At 35.8% G+C, this 20900-nt stretch overlaps 1 protein-coding gene across 1 annotated transcript; it reads left to right on the forward strand.

Moving 5' to 3' along the window:
• The first annotated feature begins 5003 nt into the window (after window positions 1–5003).
• Window positions 5004–17347, forward strand: LOC117330732 (protein NEDD1-like). Its single transcript, XM_033889187.1, has 13 exons — window positions 5004–5478; window positions 7097–7191; window positions 7574–7687; window positions 8180–8320; window positions 8599–8828; window positions 9482–9674; window positions 10019–10127; window positions 10846–10929; window positions 11854–11952; window positions 12343–12485; window positions 13856–13973; window positions 14938–15662; window positions 16614–17347. Exons 1-13 carry the CDS (start codon window positions 5349–5351, stop codon window positions 16716–16718), a joined length of 2286 nt encoding a protein of 761 aa, XP_033745078.1. The 5' UTR covers window positions 5004–5348; the 3' UTR covers window positions 16719–17347.
• The last annotated feature ends 3553 nt before the right edge of the window (window positions 17348–20900 follow it).

Below are 20900 nucleotides of genomic sequence, written 5' to 3' on the forward strand. Positions count from 1 at the left end.
AATATCGCGACCACAACATAACGTTTATTCAACATTGATACAACGTCATAGCATCGACGTTGTTTTCACGGTTTGGTTTCGACGTCTGATCGACGTTGTAAAATGGTTGTCGACGTTAATTGCCACCATAATTCAACCTATAATCAACGTTGATACAACGTCGTGTGTCCACTGGGTGGTATTGACCGTAGGCCGGTGTTTTTTTCTCCGAGTACTCTGGCTTTCCTCCACCCCCAAAACCAGACACAACCTTAAATGACCATGGCATTTAATAGGACGTTAAACGAAATAAACCAATTGAACACAACAATAATACTTCTTCTCTATGGAATCAATTTAAAACATTTACATCTAAAGCCACAAAGTGCTTTTTACTAACATCTCTGAAAATATATAATGATTCCGAAATAAACTTACTATCTACGTCATCACCCGGATGTGTTAAAACCAATATCGAAAGTAAAATACCCTTTATACTATCAACTTATACCTGTATCACAATACTAGACGTATTTAAAATTACAAATACTTTGATTCTACTAAGGCTACATGTTTTGATGCTATTGGCCTAAACATTATTAAAATGTGTGGACACATCATAGCTCTCCTCATATCGTTTATAGCATAATACAAGTATCTGCACTGGTATTTTTTCCCAACTAAGCTCAAAGAAGCAACTCCTCTTTTCAAAAATGGAAATAAAGATGATCCTGGAAATTACCGACCAATGTCAATCCTTCCAACTCTAGTCAAAATATACGACAAATATATATTTGATTTAAACATATTTTATTTGTAATTTACAATTTGTTACAAAGGGATTGGGCACAAGTTTTCCAACTTATATTAAGCCCTCTCCCGATACAATTTTACATTGAGAGAAAATTCACATGATGACAGTTTTATCTACATATTTACAATCTAATTTTATAAGAAATAGAGAGAAAGAGAGAGAGAGAGAGACAGAAGGGGAGGGAGACGGAGAGAGTGACGGAGAGAAAGGGGAAGAGAGGTGGAGTGGGATGGGGGGGGGGGGGGGGGAGAGACAGAGAGAGATTTTATAAGATATTGATACAAATAATCTTATATATCTAAATACTTCATAAGGACAAATAGTTTTGTGGTAGACCTAAGCAACAATCACTTTGGTACACAATTCGACTTTCCTTTCGTTCAAACTTGTCTAATGTCTATGATAATCCATGCCAGTGGTGTCTTCCTCCTTTTCTTTTCTGGTCCATCATTTATAACATTTCACACACACCCGAATGTCACACGAGTCCGCAAAGACAAAAATACAATGTACATTAATTTCCAATAAAGATATTTTTAAAATCTATTTGTATTTTTAATAAATAGTTGGGTTGATTGGCATATAGTTAGATTTTCTTGATGTGAAAGTTAATTTTTTCCGAATAGCAGAAGTTGCAGGTCTAGTGGGATGAAATAATTTAGATCACGAAACAGTTGCAAACGCTGAACAGAGTAAGTATTACATTAAAAAAAAAGAAATGATATGCATCTTCAACAGTGTGTCCACATTGGCAGTGTTTAAAATTAATCAAATTTGCATGAAATAAATCGTTGTTTAGAGTACTAGATCTGTTTCTTAATCTTGCATGCATAATGTTCTGTTTTCTGTCACAAATTTGATAGTAGAAGGGAACCTTTGTGTCTGTAAAATTTTGAAGAGAATGTTTAAAGGCCGAGTACGTAACACTTTGTCGGATTTCGTTGTCTAAATGATTCCATAGTTGGATAGTAGAGGGAAAGAAAGACGAATTAGTAAGATGTAAACGGTAATTTGGTATCGAGTAATTATTGGCATTTCTAAGGTTATATTGAGAATTTTCTGATACTAAAGGTGGAAGAAGTGATGTTAGGTAATTTGGAGATAATTTATGTTTAATTTTATGAAAAAAGCTGCAATTTTCGCCTAGAGTGTCTAATAGCAAGAGGTTCTAAACCACTTTCAGAATATAATGACTGTATACTAGTGTAAGATGGTAATCCCGTAATCACACGTGCAGCTTCTAGTTGAAGTTTTTCTAGTTTGTCTGAGTCACCGAGACTACACCCATCCCATACCTCACAACAGTATTCTAATAATGGTATAATATACGAAGTATATATTCTATATAAAGTATGACGATTAGATATATATTTAAGTTTACGCAAAACACTTATCTGTTTCGATACCTTTTTACAAATACCATCAATATGACTAGTCCATTTACAAATTCGTCCAATATAACTCCCAAGTGCCTATGATTTTCTACGAAGTTCACACAAATATGTAGCAACATCTTAATGAATATCTGTGTAAATATAATCATCTATATGATGCACAGCAAAACATTCATGTCAAACACCACTTATCATGATCAGTTGAGTACAGAAACATTGACAAAATGCAATAATTGGCACTATTTTTCTCAAGAAGTCAATTGTTTAAAAGTTACTAAAGCTATCCCGAAAGTATACAGCGATCTGAATCCTATCTGAACAGCAGACAACATATCATACATGGTAATGATCATATACGTCGCAACAAAGAATTATAACAGGTGTACTACAGGGGTCCATACTTGGCCCACTCCTCTTTATAATTTATATTTAATAATCCTACGCTATTCTCGGAACACTCAGATGTCGACATGTGTGCAGACAATACTACTTTCCAAAATAAAAGCACGGTATTTGTTATAAATCTGACAGTAAACTTTTATGCGTTTCCCCCTCGTTGTTTATGAACTGAAAGTTTCGTTATTGAGATTTCATACCCCATTTTAACATCTAGCAATTACACATGAGCCCAAATTCCCATTGTTCTTGTAAGTGGTCCTTCATGCATAATCTTTCCTTAATGTATAACAGGTTTTATTTGTTGTTGTCCCCATTCTTCCAGACTCCACCAAAAGGAGGGTTTGAACTTGGAGGAGTACATTTTTGTATGCCTAGATGAGTTCGCAAAATTAAGAGTGTAAACTTTTTGTTTTCAATTTATTTTCCTGACTTTGTAAAGTTGATATGCCGATTTTAGCAAAATTTTGCAAGCTGAAAGGTATTGATTTAAATTTCCATTAGATAATATTTTCATTCATTTCTGTCGCCATTAATTGGAGAAATTAAAAGTTATTTACAACATGATTTATTGCGACGCCATTTTACGTTGGTAAGTGTGTGAAGGATGCGGAGCAGCGGGATATTCGGTTTTGTTAATTTTAATTTCTTTCAACATATGCACCAGTGAATTACGTAAGGAAACTCTAGATATGTGTTTTTCAATATAAAATTTCATTAAATCCATCCATGAATGAAATGAAGTAAGGGTAATTGATAAACCAGTTTGAAAATACAAATAATTTATAGTAAAATTCAACGTCATGCGGACATCATTATGTCACACTACACTGTGCTGTACCTGACTTTGCCGTCGACTTGTCCAGATTCTTTGGATTTTTGTCCTCCACTAGAATTCTTGGCACAATTTCTGGACTAAAATTCATTTATACTGCATTAGATTGCTCACTTGAATGGACTTTATATAGGTTGAGCTAAGTTCGCAAGCTACATGTATTAGTTTAAACCATATTTTATTTCAAATTCAAAGTCATGCATTTCAACATATTAAAAATGCAAGGATTCAGAAAAAAGTATTAGAATACTTATATATAAATCTGTCTCCTAATGCATGTATTAGAGCTAGTTTAAAGTGGAGTTTTGCAATGGTTTCTCAGTACTTTCTATAATTATTACTGACGTCACAATCCTAATAAATGTCACAGACCAATGTCCAGATGGTGCCTTACTTAGGTTTTCGATGCCACACTGAGTTTCCCTTTCATTGTTTGTCTCTCCTTATATAATTGTCAGTATAATATGCGACCCGGGCGGGGCGATTTGCTGGATGGCATTATGCTTCAGTGAGGCAACACTATAAAATCGTCAGTTTCGCACTACCACAAGGAGACAAACACAAATATAACACATACACAGTTATTTCCGTTTTTTTTCGGCATAGCCGTATAATTTTCTTTTGACCCCAGATATGACGCGAAAGGTGGCGTTACTGGTCAAGATGAAGTATGTGATTGGTCAATGTAGCTGTAAATGCAAAATGCAGTTAAAGACGAAACAAAATTAAGATTGAATGCAAGCTGAATACGTGGATGTATCTATTCAAATGACACATTAATAAAATTATATTCCTGATTCGAATGCAGTCTTATTATCACCAAAAATGATTCAAACTGATATAATTTTGTTATCCGTGCTGAAACTGCGCATTTATTTATTAGTTCGTTAATTTATTTCACCAACAGTTTTACATTATAACCACCAGCAATAAAACTATGCCGTTTATCTTCTTTAAAGATATTTCTTGTTTTAAACTGTTAACATATGCATAAATTCGACTATCTAAAATCTGCGAGTCCGTACCCCAAGATATGAGAAACCATAGCCATATTTATTCTTGTAAATATATACGCGAGTATATCAATTCAGTTTTGTGTTATATGTATTTTGTTTGTTTGATGTTGTTTCGAGTCATACTCATTTTTACCCGCCATTTTTTGTCGTCCTTTTTAATTCATGCAGTGCTGATGGGCCGTTGAGAATGTGTTAAGCTAGCATTGACTACGTGTACAATGTACATTAATTCTTTTCCATGAAAACTGAATACTACTACTGGATACTCAATCTAACAAAGAATTAGATGAAATAGAATTAACATCTGAATTTCAATGTTAGTGTACTAAGTCAGATTTTCAAGTAATTGTGAAACTCAACTAATATTTTACGACATATACACTTACATATCTACTTTAAAACAGGTCATCAGAGACTATGTTAACCATGTGATATACACGTCTCTTTTGTCACCGTAGAAAAGAAATTGATTCAGTACTCGTGCGAAGAACGTTTCGTTTCGTTGTAATTAGCCTGTCTACATTCCTAAAAATGTATTATATTTACAAGCCTCGCTTTGACGTAGACATGAAAATGGAGGATGCGCGGGATAATTTGTGAACGACATAGTACCTGTTTCGTGGGTGACGTTGCATTTGTATATGAAACAATCACGTTGAAGTTGAATAACTAGGGTCTATAGGACCACTTTTGGTGAATGAATGCAAATTCATGGACTGTAGCTCGCGTTATTGCACTGATACATACTTTGTTTATGTTTTTGCAACATGTTGATATTGACACCGATTGTCTGATAGTATTATGACAGCTGACAGAATAGTGTTACTGATACACCTGTGCCATTTAAATGGCCACAATGACTTCGAATATTAACTGATTTATTCTTATTAAATGACCGATTCAAGCCGTCCATTATGAGTGGGATGACGCTGGCGTCGGCCGGCGACGATATCAAACTGTGGGATGTCGATTCGTCATTTTCGATGGTACGACAGTTTAACCCACATGATCACAACGTTTCCAAAGTCTGCTGGAGCCATGACAGTATCCTTCTTCAATATTCTAATTTCTGTAAAATATGAAAATGAAATAGTGAAACTCTATAATGTTGAAAATATCGCAAGTATTATGCATAATATATATAATTGTCAACTGAAAAAAATTAATTGATGTTTTATCCGTAGTTATATATGTAAGGTAGGTGTTATGTCACTCGATTTTATTGTATTTGCACCAAATTCTTAACGACACCAAACGGTGTCAGATAATTCCATGTTTTCATATAGCAGTGCGCTCATGGCCCTACACCTAGACATATGGTGTCAGGGCCAGAGAAACTCAGGCTATTGATCATGAACATCTAGTTGACATGTGACTGAAGTGAATCCTTCCTGGGCCAGAATCATATTTCTTGGAAAGCTGATCATGATCACATCATCATAGACTTTCTTGCTATTTTTCCTGTGTCCTTTTGCATCCAGCTTCCTAAGTTGTCCTGAATAGTCCTATATGTTATGAGGTTGCTACGTACCAGTTACTACTGTAACAGGAAGGAGTAATGAAAATTGCCCATACAGGTCTCCTGTATGTTGTGAGGTGGTCACAAGCTACTACTGTATTAGGAAGGAGTAATGAAAAATAACCTGCCCACCGCCCCACACTGGGACTGGAACTAACGACATTTCACTCTCAGGGCAAATATTGTACCACTACGGAAGGAGAATTTCCGCTAGTCTGAGCTAGTAAGCTGAGGCTACCTAACCTTCCTTCTTCACAAAGTCTTCGCCCTACTGACAGCCACAACCCTGGTTCGATTTCTTTAGCTGCAAGCTAATAAGCCTCTCCTTTTCATATAGCTTGCACTCTTGAGTGTTGTTTAAGGCAACAGATCTGTAAAAGGAAGGAGTATTATTAATGAAAAAATACTCTGCCTGCTCTGGGGCCGGAACAAGCGACCTCTTGCTCTCAGTTCAAACAACCTACCACTAGGCTAAAGGAAAATTCCAACTAGTCTGAGCTAAAAAGGTTAATTCACCACTTTTACACTACAGGCTTAGGGATACCTGGGATCAAAATGACACTGGCTGTTTATGCAATGTGATATTTAAATCAGCAGGGATCGACACTAACAGTAGCCCAGCAGCCCTGGGCTGTCTGAAATCAGGTCGGGAAATCAGCAGGGGATCAACACTAACAGTAGCCCTGGACTGCCTGAAATCAGGTCGGGCTGCAAGAATGTCCAGACCAGCAGCCCTGTGGGCTGCCAACATTTTCAGTCAAATGTATAATAATCAATTGAAGTTTTCTGTTTTCTTCAATAATTTAATATTCAAAACTTTTTTCATGAAACCCTTTGGTGTAATATCTATTATCTAAAAAAATTATGCTCAGAATGAACTTGAATGCAGGAAACTTCATCTAGAATATTCAATTTTTTCCTCAGTGTTGTGGTTAGGGACTGGAGGGACAATGCTCCCAAATCCCCCAAGAGGGGCGTCACCTTTGGCAGCCCGGGGCTGTCTCATTCCAAAACCTGGCTGCCCGGCGGTCTGTCAAGGTGGTTAAGTTAGTGTCAACCCCTGATCGGGGGAACAAAAACAAGCAACATAACTTGCATTTGGTATAAGGTACATGTATAATCTTATTCCTTAACAATTTACAGATTCTTATTTATCCAGTGTTTCCAATGTAGGTGACAAACTGTCCCTGAGTGTTGTGAAAAATTCATCAGTATCAATACTTGATTTGAAATTTGTGGTGAGTACTAGGTAACACTTAATAAGTATTTACAGTCGGCATTAATATTGCTGCAGAAAGGTTTTATTATATTTGTATTGTGATATCACCTGTTATCTTTAATTTTCAATCTGTCTGACAATACATGTAATAAAGGATCAATACCGGTAAACTTGATCCCATTTCTCTGATAATACAAATCAGATTTGTATTCTATAAATTAACTTAGAGTAAAAGCTGGCATCAGCTTATTTATAAATGAGCATATTCATTTTTATTCTCCTTCATGGTTGCTTCTGTAAATTTAAATCATTAAATGATGAATTGTATAACAAACAATATATTTGATATACATATATATACATTTACTTGTATAAGAAATTTTCTTTTTTTGCTTCCACAGTCTGGAAGAGGATTCTTGGACTTCAATTCTACATCTCGCTACATTGTCAGTGGGATTGACCAGGCTATCAATGTATGGGACCTTAAAGTGAGGAGTCTACGCAAAACATACAAGGTCTGATCAAAGTACCAAGTTTTCCAAGATGACGGACATTGAGAATTGACGATCTTTTTTCTGTAAAAAAAAACTTGAAAACGTCTCTACCTGTATAATTTGCGCACCCCCAACTTAAAACTTTATTTCAGTACAAAATAACTGCGCAAATTACAAATTTTTTTACGGTAGTTGATTAAAAATTTTGATAGAATCCCTCAATCATTTTAACCAAACCAACCAAAAGATTCTTGGTAAGAAATCATAAAATGATTTTTTGCTTTTTAATAAATAATCAATTCAGTAAATAATTTGCAGCCAATTGCAGTTGAAGGTTAATTGAATCATATATAACATGTAATCAAGCTTGATTTGAAAATTAAAGAAAAATCACCAAATATGTCTTTCCTTTTGTGATGTCATGATTTAGGTTTTTGATGATATGCAGATATCAAGTTATAAAAACACCACATTTTTAGACCAATTGTGTGATGTTTTCATTTTATTTCCCAGGGCCACACTGGAACAGTGACGTGTGCTAAATTTAACTGGAACGACACCTATATTGCTTCAGGCTCTGACACAGGGGAGATAATTGTGTACAATGCTGTATCCGGACAGGGCTGCAGTCCAATGATTGCCCCTAAGGCCCAGGTAAGACAGGCTATTAAAGCAGATTGCTTTTTCAACCAATAAACCAAATGTTGTATTTGTAATGAGAATATTTTCCCACGATTTAATGAGATTTCCATGTGAATGATACAGGCCATTTGGGCCTCTTGTTGATAGGTACAATAGATACTGTACATGTTGTATTCCAAAAACTGTTCGATCATTTCCAGAAATAGATTGAAATATATTACATGAAGATATGATGAAATACCTATTATTTGTACCGATTTCTGACACTCTTCACTTACTCTGTACTCCAGGCTGTTAAGGAGATACAGTACAGCCATTTTAAGAAGTCTTTACTTGGCTCCGCATCGGATGATGGTGCTGTTAACTTGTGGGACACAAACACACGTCGTCTTATCCATAGTTTCAGTGATGCCCACCGAGCTCCTGCCACTGGCATCAACTTCTCTCCTATCAATGCCATCTTCCTCGTATCGGTTGGCCTTGATAAACGCATTATCTGCTATGACTTGGAGGGCAAGAAGTGAGTTTAGTTAAGTCTGGACTTTGGAGTGAATTTTTCAGGATTCAACTACAAATTTTGAAAATTTTGCTTTGATACAAAATAATTAAAAAAAAATACAAAACTTTTGGATAACTTCCCTTTACTGTGATCATACAATACAACAACCTGATAAACTTTTCTAGTAAAAAGTTTCCGAGAGTTCTGTTATCCACAAAACATCACCTATTTATGACATTTTGTGAGATATTTTAAACATTTACAGCTTCAATTCACATATTGTTTTGATTTGCATCATTGTTTAACAAAAATATATTCACAAAAGGAAAAATTAGAATTTAGAATTTGCTGCAACCAGGGCATCCATTTGACCCTTGACTTTTAGCGATTTCGAAGTCAAATCACCTTTTCTCAGAAATATGAAGGGTCAAAACATTATGCCAGATAGACATGCTCCTTAAAAGTCTAGAGCCGGATTTGATTTTGGAGAGTCAATAACATACTCTCAAGGGTCTACTGGATGCCCAGGCAACCTCACTCACTTTCACCAATGTACTCATATGCATTAGACTAAAATCTACTGAATTGTAAGCATCAATTTCTTTGGCATACGTAAGGCCAAATAAAGATAACACATTGTAGATTTGGATAATATTGTTACCATGTCTTTACAGGTATCCGAAGGTGATAGTAGCAGAAAGTCCTCTAACATCTGTCGATGTGATGCCTGATGGTGCCACTGTTGCTGTCGGATCCACACGTGGCAAAATATACATCTATGATCTTCGACAAGGTGACACACCTGTCAAAGTCATAAATGCCCATAAGTCTTCAGTACAATGTCTGCGTTTCACCAATAACTTACAGGTAAGTAACTAAACAAAAGTTTGTCAAGTATGAGTAGAAAATCTGATCATTGAGTCTTAAAAGAAGTTGTTTTTATGATCTCTTGTATCATAAGTAAAAAGTGTAAAAGTCCAGACACTGCAGCCCTAAATGAAAAACTTAACAAAATGTACATAATTATAAAAAAAAAACTTGAAACTATCGTAGCTTGTGTTAAACTTTTGCCAGACAGATTATTTTTTAATGCAAAAACAATGTGGTAAGTAAGTACTTCTGATACAAACTTTCATCACATCTTTGGGGATGACAATTCACAACTCTACATTGAAGTTTTTAAGTATGTAATTTTGTATGTTTGTCCTTAGACTGAGAATTTAAGTAAAAGTGGGTCAAAGACTGCCAGTAGTAAGGATTTATCGCCTCCCAACAGACGACAGCTTCCTCAAGCTCCAGCAGATTCCTCAAACATCACAGGTAACTATTTCACTAATAAAAATTAGAGCTCACATCAGCTATCTAGGCCAACTAAGGCAGGGCTAATCTATTACACTATTATGAGAAATATCTCTGCCATCACCACCTAAGTTAACTCTACTAGGATATTCCACAACCCAGTACTATACCCTGCTATCAGAGTTCGCAGGGCTGCAACAGCTGATTAGAAGAACTGTTGATTAGAGGATTGGCCTATTTAACCTCTGGTGAAGATCTGAGGTGCATTGTTCGAGGCTACCTACCCAAGCTTCTTTTTTGTGTCTGGAGAAGTTGAGAAACAGACTGGTCTGTGCTGACATGGTTGTATCCTTGAGAAAGACACTTTACCGTAATTGCTCTGGATAGCATGCAACGGGCCTCCTGTATGTTCGGGGAGCCATCATCTATTACAACTACAAGGAGACACGCCTCAAAACTAGCCTGGCTGTTAACGGAGCGATAGGCCCAACAAACAAACAAAGTTTCATTGATTTCGACATGGGCAGCCACTAGAGTTAAAGGACTAGTCAGATATATGTAATGCCACAGCCGCCATCACACTTTCTTTGATTTTGTCATGGGCAGCTAGCTAGGAGAGAGAAGGGATAGTCATATCCATCTTTTCAATGATTTCATATTGATGTGTAATTTATTTCCCCAGATATAACTGATTATACCAATGTACAGATAGGTTGTCATATTAAACATTTATTTGCAGTTGATAAAACAGATTATGGTCCCAGGAGAGTTGACAATGGAATTCCTGATAATGACACCTTCTCTCCCGTCAAAGACTCCCATGGTTGGTATCACAAATCGAACACATTGTACTACATTTTGACCACCAGTATGTGATTGTCTCTACAATGCATAGTTGTTTATCATGTCTTTGTAGTAATATCAGGGTTTTAAATTACTAGACTCGAGTCTCTTTATTATTCCTTAACCATAGGAAATCCCTTAAATCAAAATTTTCTATTAAAATATGTTTTCCTAAAATGCATTTCTATGGAAATTTGAAGTTAAGGCACGTCGGTGGAAAAGAAATTTACCACTTATCTCTTCAGGGTCATATTGATGAGCTTTCATTTCTTTCCTATGTGGTATGTGATGGTATGGGATCTGATAGAAATATTTTGATAACTGGGTGTTTATGTGAACAGTTTTTGGCTGGAGTAAATGCCGAAAACATTTGTATTGTATGTCTGGCTGTTGACTAACAGAAAAACAATATAATTTCATTAACAAAATGTGCTTTTTCACTAGTCATGCTTTAGAATTGGAAGTTGAGCACATAATCTGAGTTCATGGCCCTTCAAGCATGATGACAATTTTGTAATTATATGTGGCCATGTTTCATGTGCTAAAGTCTGATCTACCGCGGTGGCCGAGTGGTTAAGGTGTCCCGACACTTTATCACTAGCCCTCCACCTCTGGGTTGCGAGTTTGAAACCTACGTGGGGCAGTTGCCAGGTACTGACCGTAGCTAGGCCGGTGGTTTTTCTCCGGGTACTCCGGCTTTCCTCCACCTCCAAAACCTGGCACGTCCTTAAATGACCCTGGCTGTTAATAGGACGTTAAACCAAAAAAAACCAAACAAACCAAACCTGATCTACAATTTAGTAATGAGTGTGCCATAATGTTGGATGGACGTCATTATGATTCAATCATCCAGTAATTATATTCTATTATGATTAAGCAGCATTACATTGTGTGATATTTGTAGCAAACTCACTGACTGGGTACAGTGACCGAGAAGCAGAGCACATGTCAAACTCTGGATCAAATCTGGGGTCCTTCCTCCGACAGGACAATCAGTCTTCCAGTAAGTCTCTCCCTCTTTCATAATGTTGTAGTTAGGGTATGAGTGAGTAGTATTTGACCACAATATCAATAGAAGTGTCTGGTTGATTTGTCTTTGATATCCAACGATTATCAAAATCTGATTAAAAAATCCGAATAGAAGTGAGCATTTGAATTTCCTGTCTTGTATATTGATGAAGCCAGAAAAACTTACTTTGTAGAAATTTTAGCCTGATACACTATGTAGGGATAGCAGGTGAATTAATTTACAAGCTGCGATAAATTCAATATCCCGATGAAACTAAAGAAAAATGACATCAGTGCTTAAATGGTTGTACAGTGAAGTTTTATTTGATGAGAAAGACATGTATTTTTTTTTTTAAAATGAACATTTTTTTTTATTTATGTATAGGTGGTATATTTTCTCCGCTGGCTGACACAGGAACCTACAATTATCGGGAGAATATAGGCATGTCTCCACTTTTCACCAATAACAGCAATAACCTAACCCCATCCTGGAATACGCCCGTCTCCGAAAACAATACATACGGTTTGGTAGGTTGTGTAATGGTTGTAAAAGTGATTGTCCCTTGGTGGAATATGACTGTATCTAGCAAACTATGCAGTCTGTTAGGTTGTGTATAAATGGTATAATTGTTATTAGGGCCGGTGTAAAGGTTGTGTATAAATGGTATAATTGTTATTAGGGCCGGGACGATACACCAGTGCATCGCGATCACTTTCTCTACGATACCAATATTGATCCTAATGCAATTTTACGATACCTATATCGATCCTGTGTCTTGCCCTTGTTGTTTATTTGTTTAATACATAAATGCATTTTCTTCGGAAAGACTTGAATTCAAATTAAAAGACATTTGTCAAAAACGAAAGTGTTATCGATTTCTGGGAAAGCGGAGCGCTACTCTGAAAGTGAAAGCTGTTAAATGATTGAGGCCGTCTGCAGTAGGCAAATCTGATGTATGGAAAACGTTTGGCTTTCCAGTGTTTGAAAATGACGATTAAACTTGCATTTACTACAAAAGGTACTTTGTTTTTTATTGAAACAAATAATGTATAATGTTTAAATATATTTTCTCTATGTATTGCAATATGTATCAGATCGTAGCTCTAGTATCGTGAAACGTATTGGATCGGGGCATCACTGTATCGTCCCAGTCCTAATTGTTATCAACGTAAATCCCTCCCTGTGTATATATGGTATAACTGTTATCAATGTAAATCCTTCCCTTTATTATAAGGAGTCACGGTGGCTGAGTGGTTAAGGTGTACCAACACTTTATCATTAGCCCTCCATCTCTGGGTTGCGAGTTCAAAACCCACGTGGGGCAGTTGCCTGGTATACTTACCGTAGGCCAGTGGTTTTTTAGCTCACCTGGACCAAAGGTCCGGTGAGCTTATGTCATGGCGCGGCGTCCGTCGTCTGTCGTCCGTCGTCCGTCAACATTTGCTTCAAATCGCTACTAGTCAAAAAGTTCTTATTGGATTTTGACCAAATTTAGTCAGAAACATCCTTGGTAGAAGGGGATCAGATTTTGCTTAAATGGTGACTCTGACCCCCAAGGGGCCTGAGGGGCGGGGCCCAATAGGGGAAATTGAGGCAATTCCTTTAAATCGCTACTAGTCATAAAGTTATGAATGGATTTGAACCCAATTTGGTCAGAAACATTCTTGGGGGAAGGGGAACAGATTTTGCATAAATGGTGACTCTGACCCCCAAGGGGCCAAAGGGGCGGGGCCTAATGGGGAATTAGGTCTGAGATGCGTCACCATTTTCACTGATACAGGTATATTGTATCTTGCGGAAAACATCTTGTGACAAATACATGTATCACAAGTCTATTATGAAGAAAACCACAAATTGTAAATAGTTTTGTCAATCTTTTTTCCCTCCTGGCTTTCAGACTGTCAATGGGTCCAGGACACAACAGGATGGTTACTACAGCAACAGTAAATTTTCTTCACCACCTGGAATTGGTACGTCATCCAGTACCAGCCGCAGTGATCCACACAACATTCGAGGTATTTTACACTAACATGAAGATTTTCATGTAACTTTCGTCGTCTAACCAAAGATATTTAGCCAAGTACAAGTGGATTACCTAACCTGACTAGCTAGTCCTTTTGACTTATAAAAATGACCTTTAATTATCACATCATTGAAAAAACAGGTTTAAATCAGTTATTGTTTTTATGATGTTTCAAGTTTTCGTAGTTTTATCAAAACTTCCAAGCACAAAGTATATTGTTTTGGGGTTTGTTTTGGCAAAAATTAGTCATCTCGTATTTTCAATGTGTCTATTATTCACAACATCATGAAAAAAAGATCTAATTATATGTTGATAAAAACTTACTGGGAAAAAGACACGCTGCTGTCCGTGTTGTGTAGGGAACCATATCATCCACTTAGTATGATACCTGACCTGTTATGAAGTTGTTACTCATCAGAGGTAAAGTGAGCAGAGTCTGCAGCCCTTGATGTCAAGTTGCATAGGGTGGCGCAAGATGACGCAGGGTGGTGCAATGTTGGTCTAGGTGGTATTGTTATTGTATGACTCCACTGAAGGTGGATAGACCTCCAAATCCTCGTTTACCTGATCAACTACTCCTAATGCATAATGCAATGGGGGGATCACATGCATGTAAACTTAGATTCTGTTTCTTTGAACATCCACACCAATGCGACAACACAGAAACAGCCCAGTAGCACTCCACTTTAACTTCCAATCACGCTTCAAACTGGACACGATCGGAATACTACTCATTATACCAACTCTTTACCATGACACCACTTGGAAGCAATATCCAACGTTAATTGTTGCATCCTCAGTCAGTCATATTTTCACAAATTGAATGTGAGTTGATATAAATGAAATCTATTTGTTACTTCGAACTAATGTGGTGTTGATACACTCTTTATATAATTCTTTATTATTCTTTATGCTCTGAACGTAGTTTTTAAACTCAATTTTGATTTATTCGACAGACAATGCCATGTCAAATGGAGGGAGTCCATATTTGCAGAATGGTGTCTCAAGGTCGGATGTTGAAGGTCGGGGGGCAGTATACCAAGGTCAAGGTCAATCGAATATGAACATGTCAAGTACTAGTCCTGGCCACCCCACCCCCTCACATGTAGGGGCAGAGGTGCCCCCTAGGGTCAGTCCCTCTCGCCCTACTGGGATCAGTGCCTCACCAAGCATTCCTACGTTAAAACTTGATGACTCCCCAGGAAGTTGTGCTGTAGCCGAGAACTCGGGAACAAAACAGTTTCCATCTCCGGAGGGTGTGAATGCGGTAACTAGTGTATATTCTGGATCAGTAGGTGCACAGAACATGATACACATGGGTCAGGATCCACAAAACTTGTCGAACAGGAGTCAAAGCTCTCGTGATCAATCACACAGGGGTCTGAGTTCACAGGATATGACACATGGAGCTCGGAGTTCATATAATCAGGTAAACAAGAGTCAGAGTTCACAGGACATAGAACATGGGAGTTATAGTTCCAAAAATCAGGCATATGGAGGTCGAAGTTCACAAGAAGGGCAAAGATTGGATGTAGAGCCACAAGCTATACCGGCTGGAAACTTTCAGACACAGCTGCTACGGAATCTAATACGTGATGAGTTAGAGGATTTCTATGACCAGATGCACCGAGAAATGCAGAATCTACAGGTGGAAATGATCCGTCAGTTCCAAATTCAACAGGTAAACTTGCAATTAAGATTTTATCTATTTTGTAATGATACAGTTGTTTGATCTCACAACACACCAAATACACCTTGTAAACCTTGTGCATACATCATCTGCACAACATGCACAGTATTACGCACATGGTGCAATTTAGTACAATTCGGTTTTCAATTTTGTGATATGGTGGATAATATATCTTTCCATCGTAACCTGCCACCCTATTTCATTGTTTTCAAAACACAACTTGGCATATATTTCTTATAATATGTGTATAGTTAGTTCCCCTCCTGGAGCCTTTGGGGTGAATGGGGGGGGGGGGGGGGGGGGGGGGTCTGTTACTATTGTTTTGTGCTGTGTCCATCTGTCCTTCAACACATCCTGTCCAGGTCTATCTCCTACATGACTTGACATTGGAACTTCATACTTGGGACATAGTTTCACCTAGATAAGGCAGTGTGTCATGTATCAAAAATAGGTCATTGCCACCTAAATTTTGACCTCTGACCTACATCAAAGAAAAGGCTTGTCAGGGGTCTATCTCATACATTATTTTTTTGTCACTGGAACTTTATGTGGTTACGTACTAAAATTTCCTTACATTGTATATGGGGTCACCTTCTTAATTATGGATTCATCATCTCTGCATTCTTGGCAAATAATTTTACAAAAAGTGGGTGACTAATTATATATGCATTAGGAACATATAATGAATAGAATTTCTGGTATGGCTTCTCTTGGTTACACCTGACATTTTACACCTCGATTGATGGGTGGTAATGGTTATACCTGATATTTTAAACCTCGATTGATGGGTGGTAAAAATGCAGTCATTGGAGGACCAACATCAAAATATTGGTGGCATAGGATCGTGCCATGCTTTGTGGCTTCTTGTTTATCTAACACATCAGTGTTTTTAATCACAATTTGTATACATTGTACCTAATAAATGTCCGTTGATTACTTCAGAACGAGGTGAACAGCCTGCTGCAGCATTACTCTGTTAACCAAGACCTGGTGGCCGAGGTAGAAAAACTACGTGAGGAGAACAAACGACTCAAAAAACATTTCTAAAGTTTTTACAGCTCTGAAACAATGCTGTGCGAACAGACAGCTTGGAAACCATTTCTGACATCTTTTCTGAAACTATGCGAGGAAATATTACAGCTCGGAATTGTTTGTGCTGTTTAGAACTATGTTATGTTAGGAAAAGAAACATTTCAAAAATGTTTCTTCTGTTTTAGAGTACTCTGAAACAAGAAACTTCACAAACATTTTGAAAAAGATACGTGATTCAAATTCCTATTAATAGACAAATGTATGTGATATTACGAGATGTGCCTTCATACTTTAAGAAAATTTATGATAATTTATCAGAAGAGCATGTAATGCATCCTAGGGATCACTAAGCAATTAACTTTTTTTTCAAGACAATATTATTGGTTATAACTTTGAACAAAAACGCAGAAATGAATTGTTCATTTCTGATTTTGATTGTACTTTGCATCGGTTTTGTACATAGGAGTCTTATAATTATAACAATAGCCAAATTATCTATAAAATATTTGATCCTAGTTTCTAATATCTTCAGTAAAAGTTTATCATTTTAACAAAGTAATTCTATGTAGAAAAGTAACATTGTCTAGTTTTAACCTATATTGTTATATCACAATGAAAATGTTTTCTTGTATTTAAAGAGAGTCTTGCTAGATGATGGTAAGATCTGCTATCTTTAGATTGATATATAGTGAAGGGAAAAAGAAACGCAATTGGAAATTGTCCGGTTTACTGGGGGAAAAAAGATATTATAGAATGTAATACTGGTTAAATTGAAAGATAGGAAACCACTTAGTCATCTGAAAATTTCAGCCATATCAATCTGAAATTTGACCAGGGCACATAAATATACTGATGACATTTTCATATGATAAAGTGGTTCCCTATATCTTTCAAACACACTACTATTACATTTAAGAGCATTGTTTTAATTTTCTGTAACAGGCAATTTTTAATTGGTTTTCTTTTTCCTTTCAATGTTTTAAATTTCTTATCAGTTTTCATCAATAACGAATCAATATAACGAGAAACATGAGTGTTTCACAAAACAATACATGTCCAGGATATTATAATGATTTGTAGTGTGGAACAAAATTCTTCTTCTCTGGATATTGAATTTGATCTTGATGTTTCACGATGTTTTGTATTTTGGCAGCATTTATATTAGTGGGTGTAATTAATTAACAGCATGAAAAGCATTTTCACTGCAATTAAGCATTAAAGACACAGTCAAACTGTGCTCAAATATGTAAAACAACCCCATATTTATGTGAATTTAAATATCAGTAAGTGTGATTTATTTTTACATCACCTAACAAGTTATATCTATGAACTTGTATTAGTCACTCTTTTCGTCCTGGAAGGAAGAATGCAAAAAATCTTAATTTCGGAGGAAAATTTAGTCTCAAAGAGAGAGAGAGCTCGAGAGAAGGAGAGAGTATTGTCAGGTGTTCTGCTGCAAGTTTTCATCAACATACATGGGACCAATTTTGTTTTCTTTTGAGAAAAGTTTCATTTATGTCTTTAAGAATAGTTGTTATATTGCTCATTTACTAATGCAATTTTGAAAGACTATTTAGTTTTCACATACACGCAAAGTAATATTGTATTTATTCACAAAGATTCATGAAGATGTTTGAATGCTTTACAACATTAAAAGCCAAATCCAACGAAGAGTCAAAATTTGGAATTTCCACTTAAACTTTAAATTTTTGAGATGTTATAGTGTAATATATTATTATTCATTAATGACATTTTAAGTTGAAATTCAGGATATGGGTCACAATTGACTCAAAAGACTGGTCAAAGGTACCAGGAGAATTACTGATTGTATAAATGATGATAGCATGTTTCTTATCACGACAAAGTAAGTTGAGGACAATTTGTGTCTTCTGTATCGTAATTTTAACAAGAAATTTTCAAATTTTGTAATTTATTATTGTAATGTGCATAAAGTTGAGAACTATGAACGTTAGTAAAGAAATTCACAACATTTAACAATGAAATTTTTTTCAGGTCAAATATACCTGTAGACAAATGAACATATTTTAATACATATATGATATGTAGCTATAGATAGACAAAAGTATTGAATGAAATAAGAATCTGAATGAAATGTATGCTCAAATGTCACATGTTATATAAATGTAAAATTCAAATTCTCATTCACAAATCAATATTCATTGTCTTCCATATATAATACACCCACTATGGGTTCACCTCAAACCAGCATTGCATTAGATTATATGTAATAGTCTTGCCTGTGTTATTTTGAGAAGTTTTTCTGACACGATTTACTTTCAAATGCTGTGCATGTTTGAACATCAATTTTGTTAAGCCTGAAATGTGTTGTGATGTGAAGTTTTAAGTTCAGTGTTTTGTCTGCTGTGGAATTTGTATCTGGTCTGAAGACGTTTGTGTTAACATATCTTCATTAAAATACTGGAAAGTACCTGAAATTAACTGCAGTGCAAGAGCTACTGAAATTGAAAATTTAATCCATCACTTCCATCGCTACAGTCAGTAAGTTTCTTTAAAATGTTTGTAGGAATACGTAGTATATAATTGTTTAGAATTGGATTAATTGAAACAAAATATGAACTTCAAACTTTTAGTTCTGTAGACGTTGCTGTTGCCAATGGCTTACAAGCAGTATCAAAATGATAAGAGACATTCCTTTGACAAGCTGGAAGGAACTCTAAGCCAGAAAAAATCTGTCTTGGCACTATCTCCTTGCTCCAGCACCAAGACAGCCTTAGTCAAACTAGCAAGCCTGTTGTGACAGTTATTTCTTATTTGTTGTTTAGAACTTGTACAGCTTCAATAACACAGAGCACATTTCTAGTTGATATTATTCATACATGATATGTATATCTTTTTTCTGTCTCTTTTTTTTCCATTTCCAGTTTGCATTTTGTTATCATCTTTTATTTACAGTTTAACATGTAAGACGAAGTATGTTTTTATTTTGAAAACTTTTTGGTGCTTTACTTTCCCACCATCTCTCATTCATGTGTTCATAATTTTACTTTATCCTGTTATTGTAAAGTGCCATACGAGAAACCAACCACATACTGACACTTGGCTCTTCTACAGCTTCAGGTTAACATTTTCATGGTTTCTCGTTTACATTTCTAGCCCACCATCTGGTGGACTACTCAAATCACTTTTCGTCTGTGGTCTGTCTGACAACAATGCTTGTTGTCAATATTTCTTGAGAATTACTTAAAAGGATTTTTCTCAAATTTTGTATCTAGGTCCCCTGTGGTCGTTAGTTATGCCTATTCAATTCTAAGACTGATCAACAAAATGGTAAATGATCAGATGAATGTTCAAATGATTTAGATAAAAGATGAGAAATGTAGAGAAAAGATCAGTCTTTCAAAGACCCAATAAAGACCATTCAATGATGGGTGCTAAGATCACTGGGAACTCTTGTATACCTACCTAACATGAGCAATATGTATTAAGATACTGTCAATAAATAAGATTTTTGTTATGAAAGCATGTTTTTTGAAAATGGAAAAACGTTAATATTAAAATGTTTCTTCACTGTGAAACATGTTATTTTCCTAAATTTTTACTTCCACTTTACTTCCTGATTTGTTTATTCCTACTTTTCTTTTTCATTTGATTTTTTTTGTATTTCACTCAAGACACTCATTGTGTAATAGGAGGTCATATTTGTTATACAATTTTAATACACAAATTCTTATTTCCACAATATCATAGTTATTAATAAGGTATTTACTAAGAATAGAATGTCGCAAAACTATAATATTAGTTATAGCTACTTGTTTTGTACACTGGTATCCAATACATGTCTAGATGCTGAATATACATGCAGTTCCAGAAATAATAGAAAATGGTGAGAGAAAAAATGCCTAAACATGTGAATGGTTTTTATCGTGTTTACCTGGATTGTATAAAAGGCAACATAGCTCACTGAATTTCTGTGTAAGAGTGTTGCTCAAGAGATATCAGTTAAAATATATCGATCGTTGGTAATACCTGTACATGGCTACATTATGTTTAAATTACATATACGCATTTTCTACAGCTGTTTCAATAAGATACTTTCTTTATTGTCTTTTGTATTATATGAGATTTTGTATTTTTTCCATCTTGGAGAATAAAACTAGAACTGTTTCGTGTTTGTGGGTGGAAATGCTAAGTACAGTTACAAATGTATGTGTGGAA

The sequence above is a fragment of the Pecten maximus genome, chromosome 7 (genome assembly GCF_902652985.1).
Source record: "Pecten maximus chromosome 7, xPecMax1.1, whole genome shotgun sequence".
Taxonomy (NCBI): domain Eukaryota; kingdom Metazoa; phylum Mollusca; class Bivalvia; order Pectinida; family Pectinidae; genus Pecten; species Pecten maximus.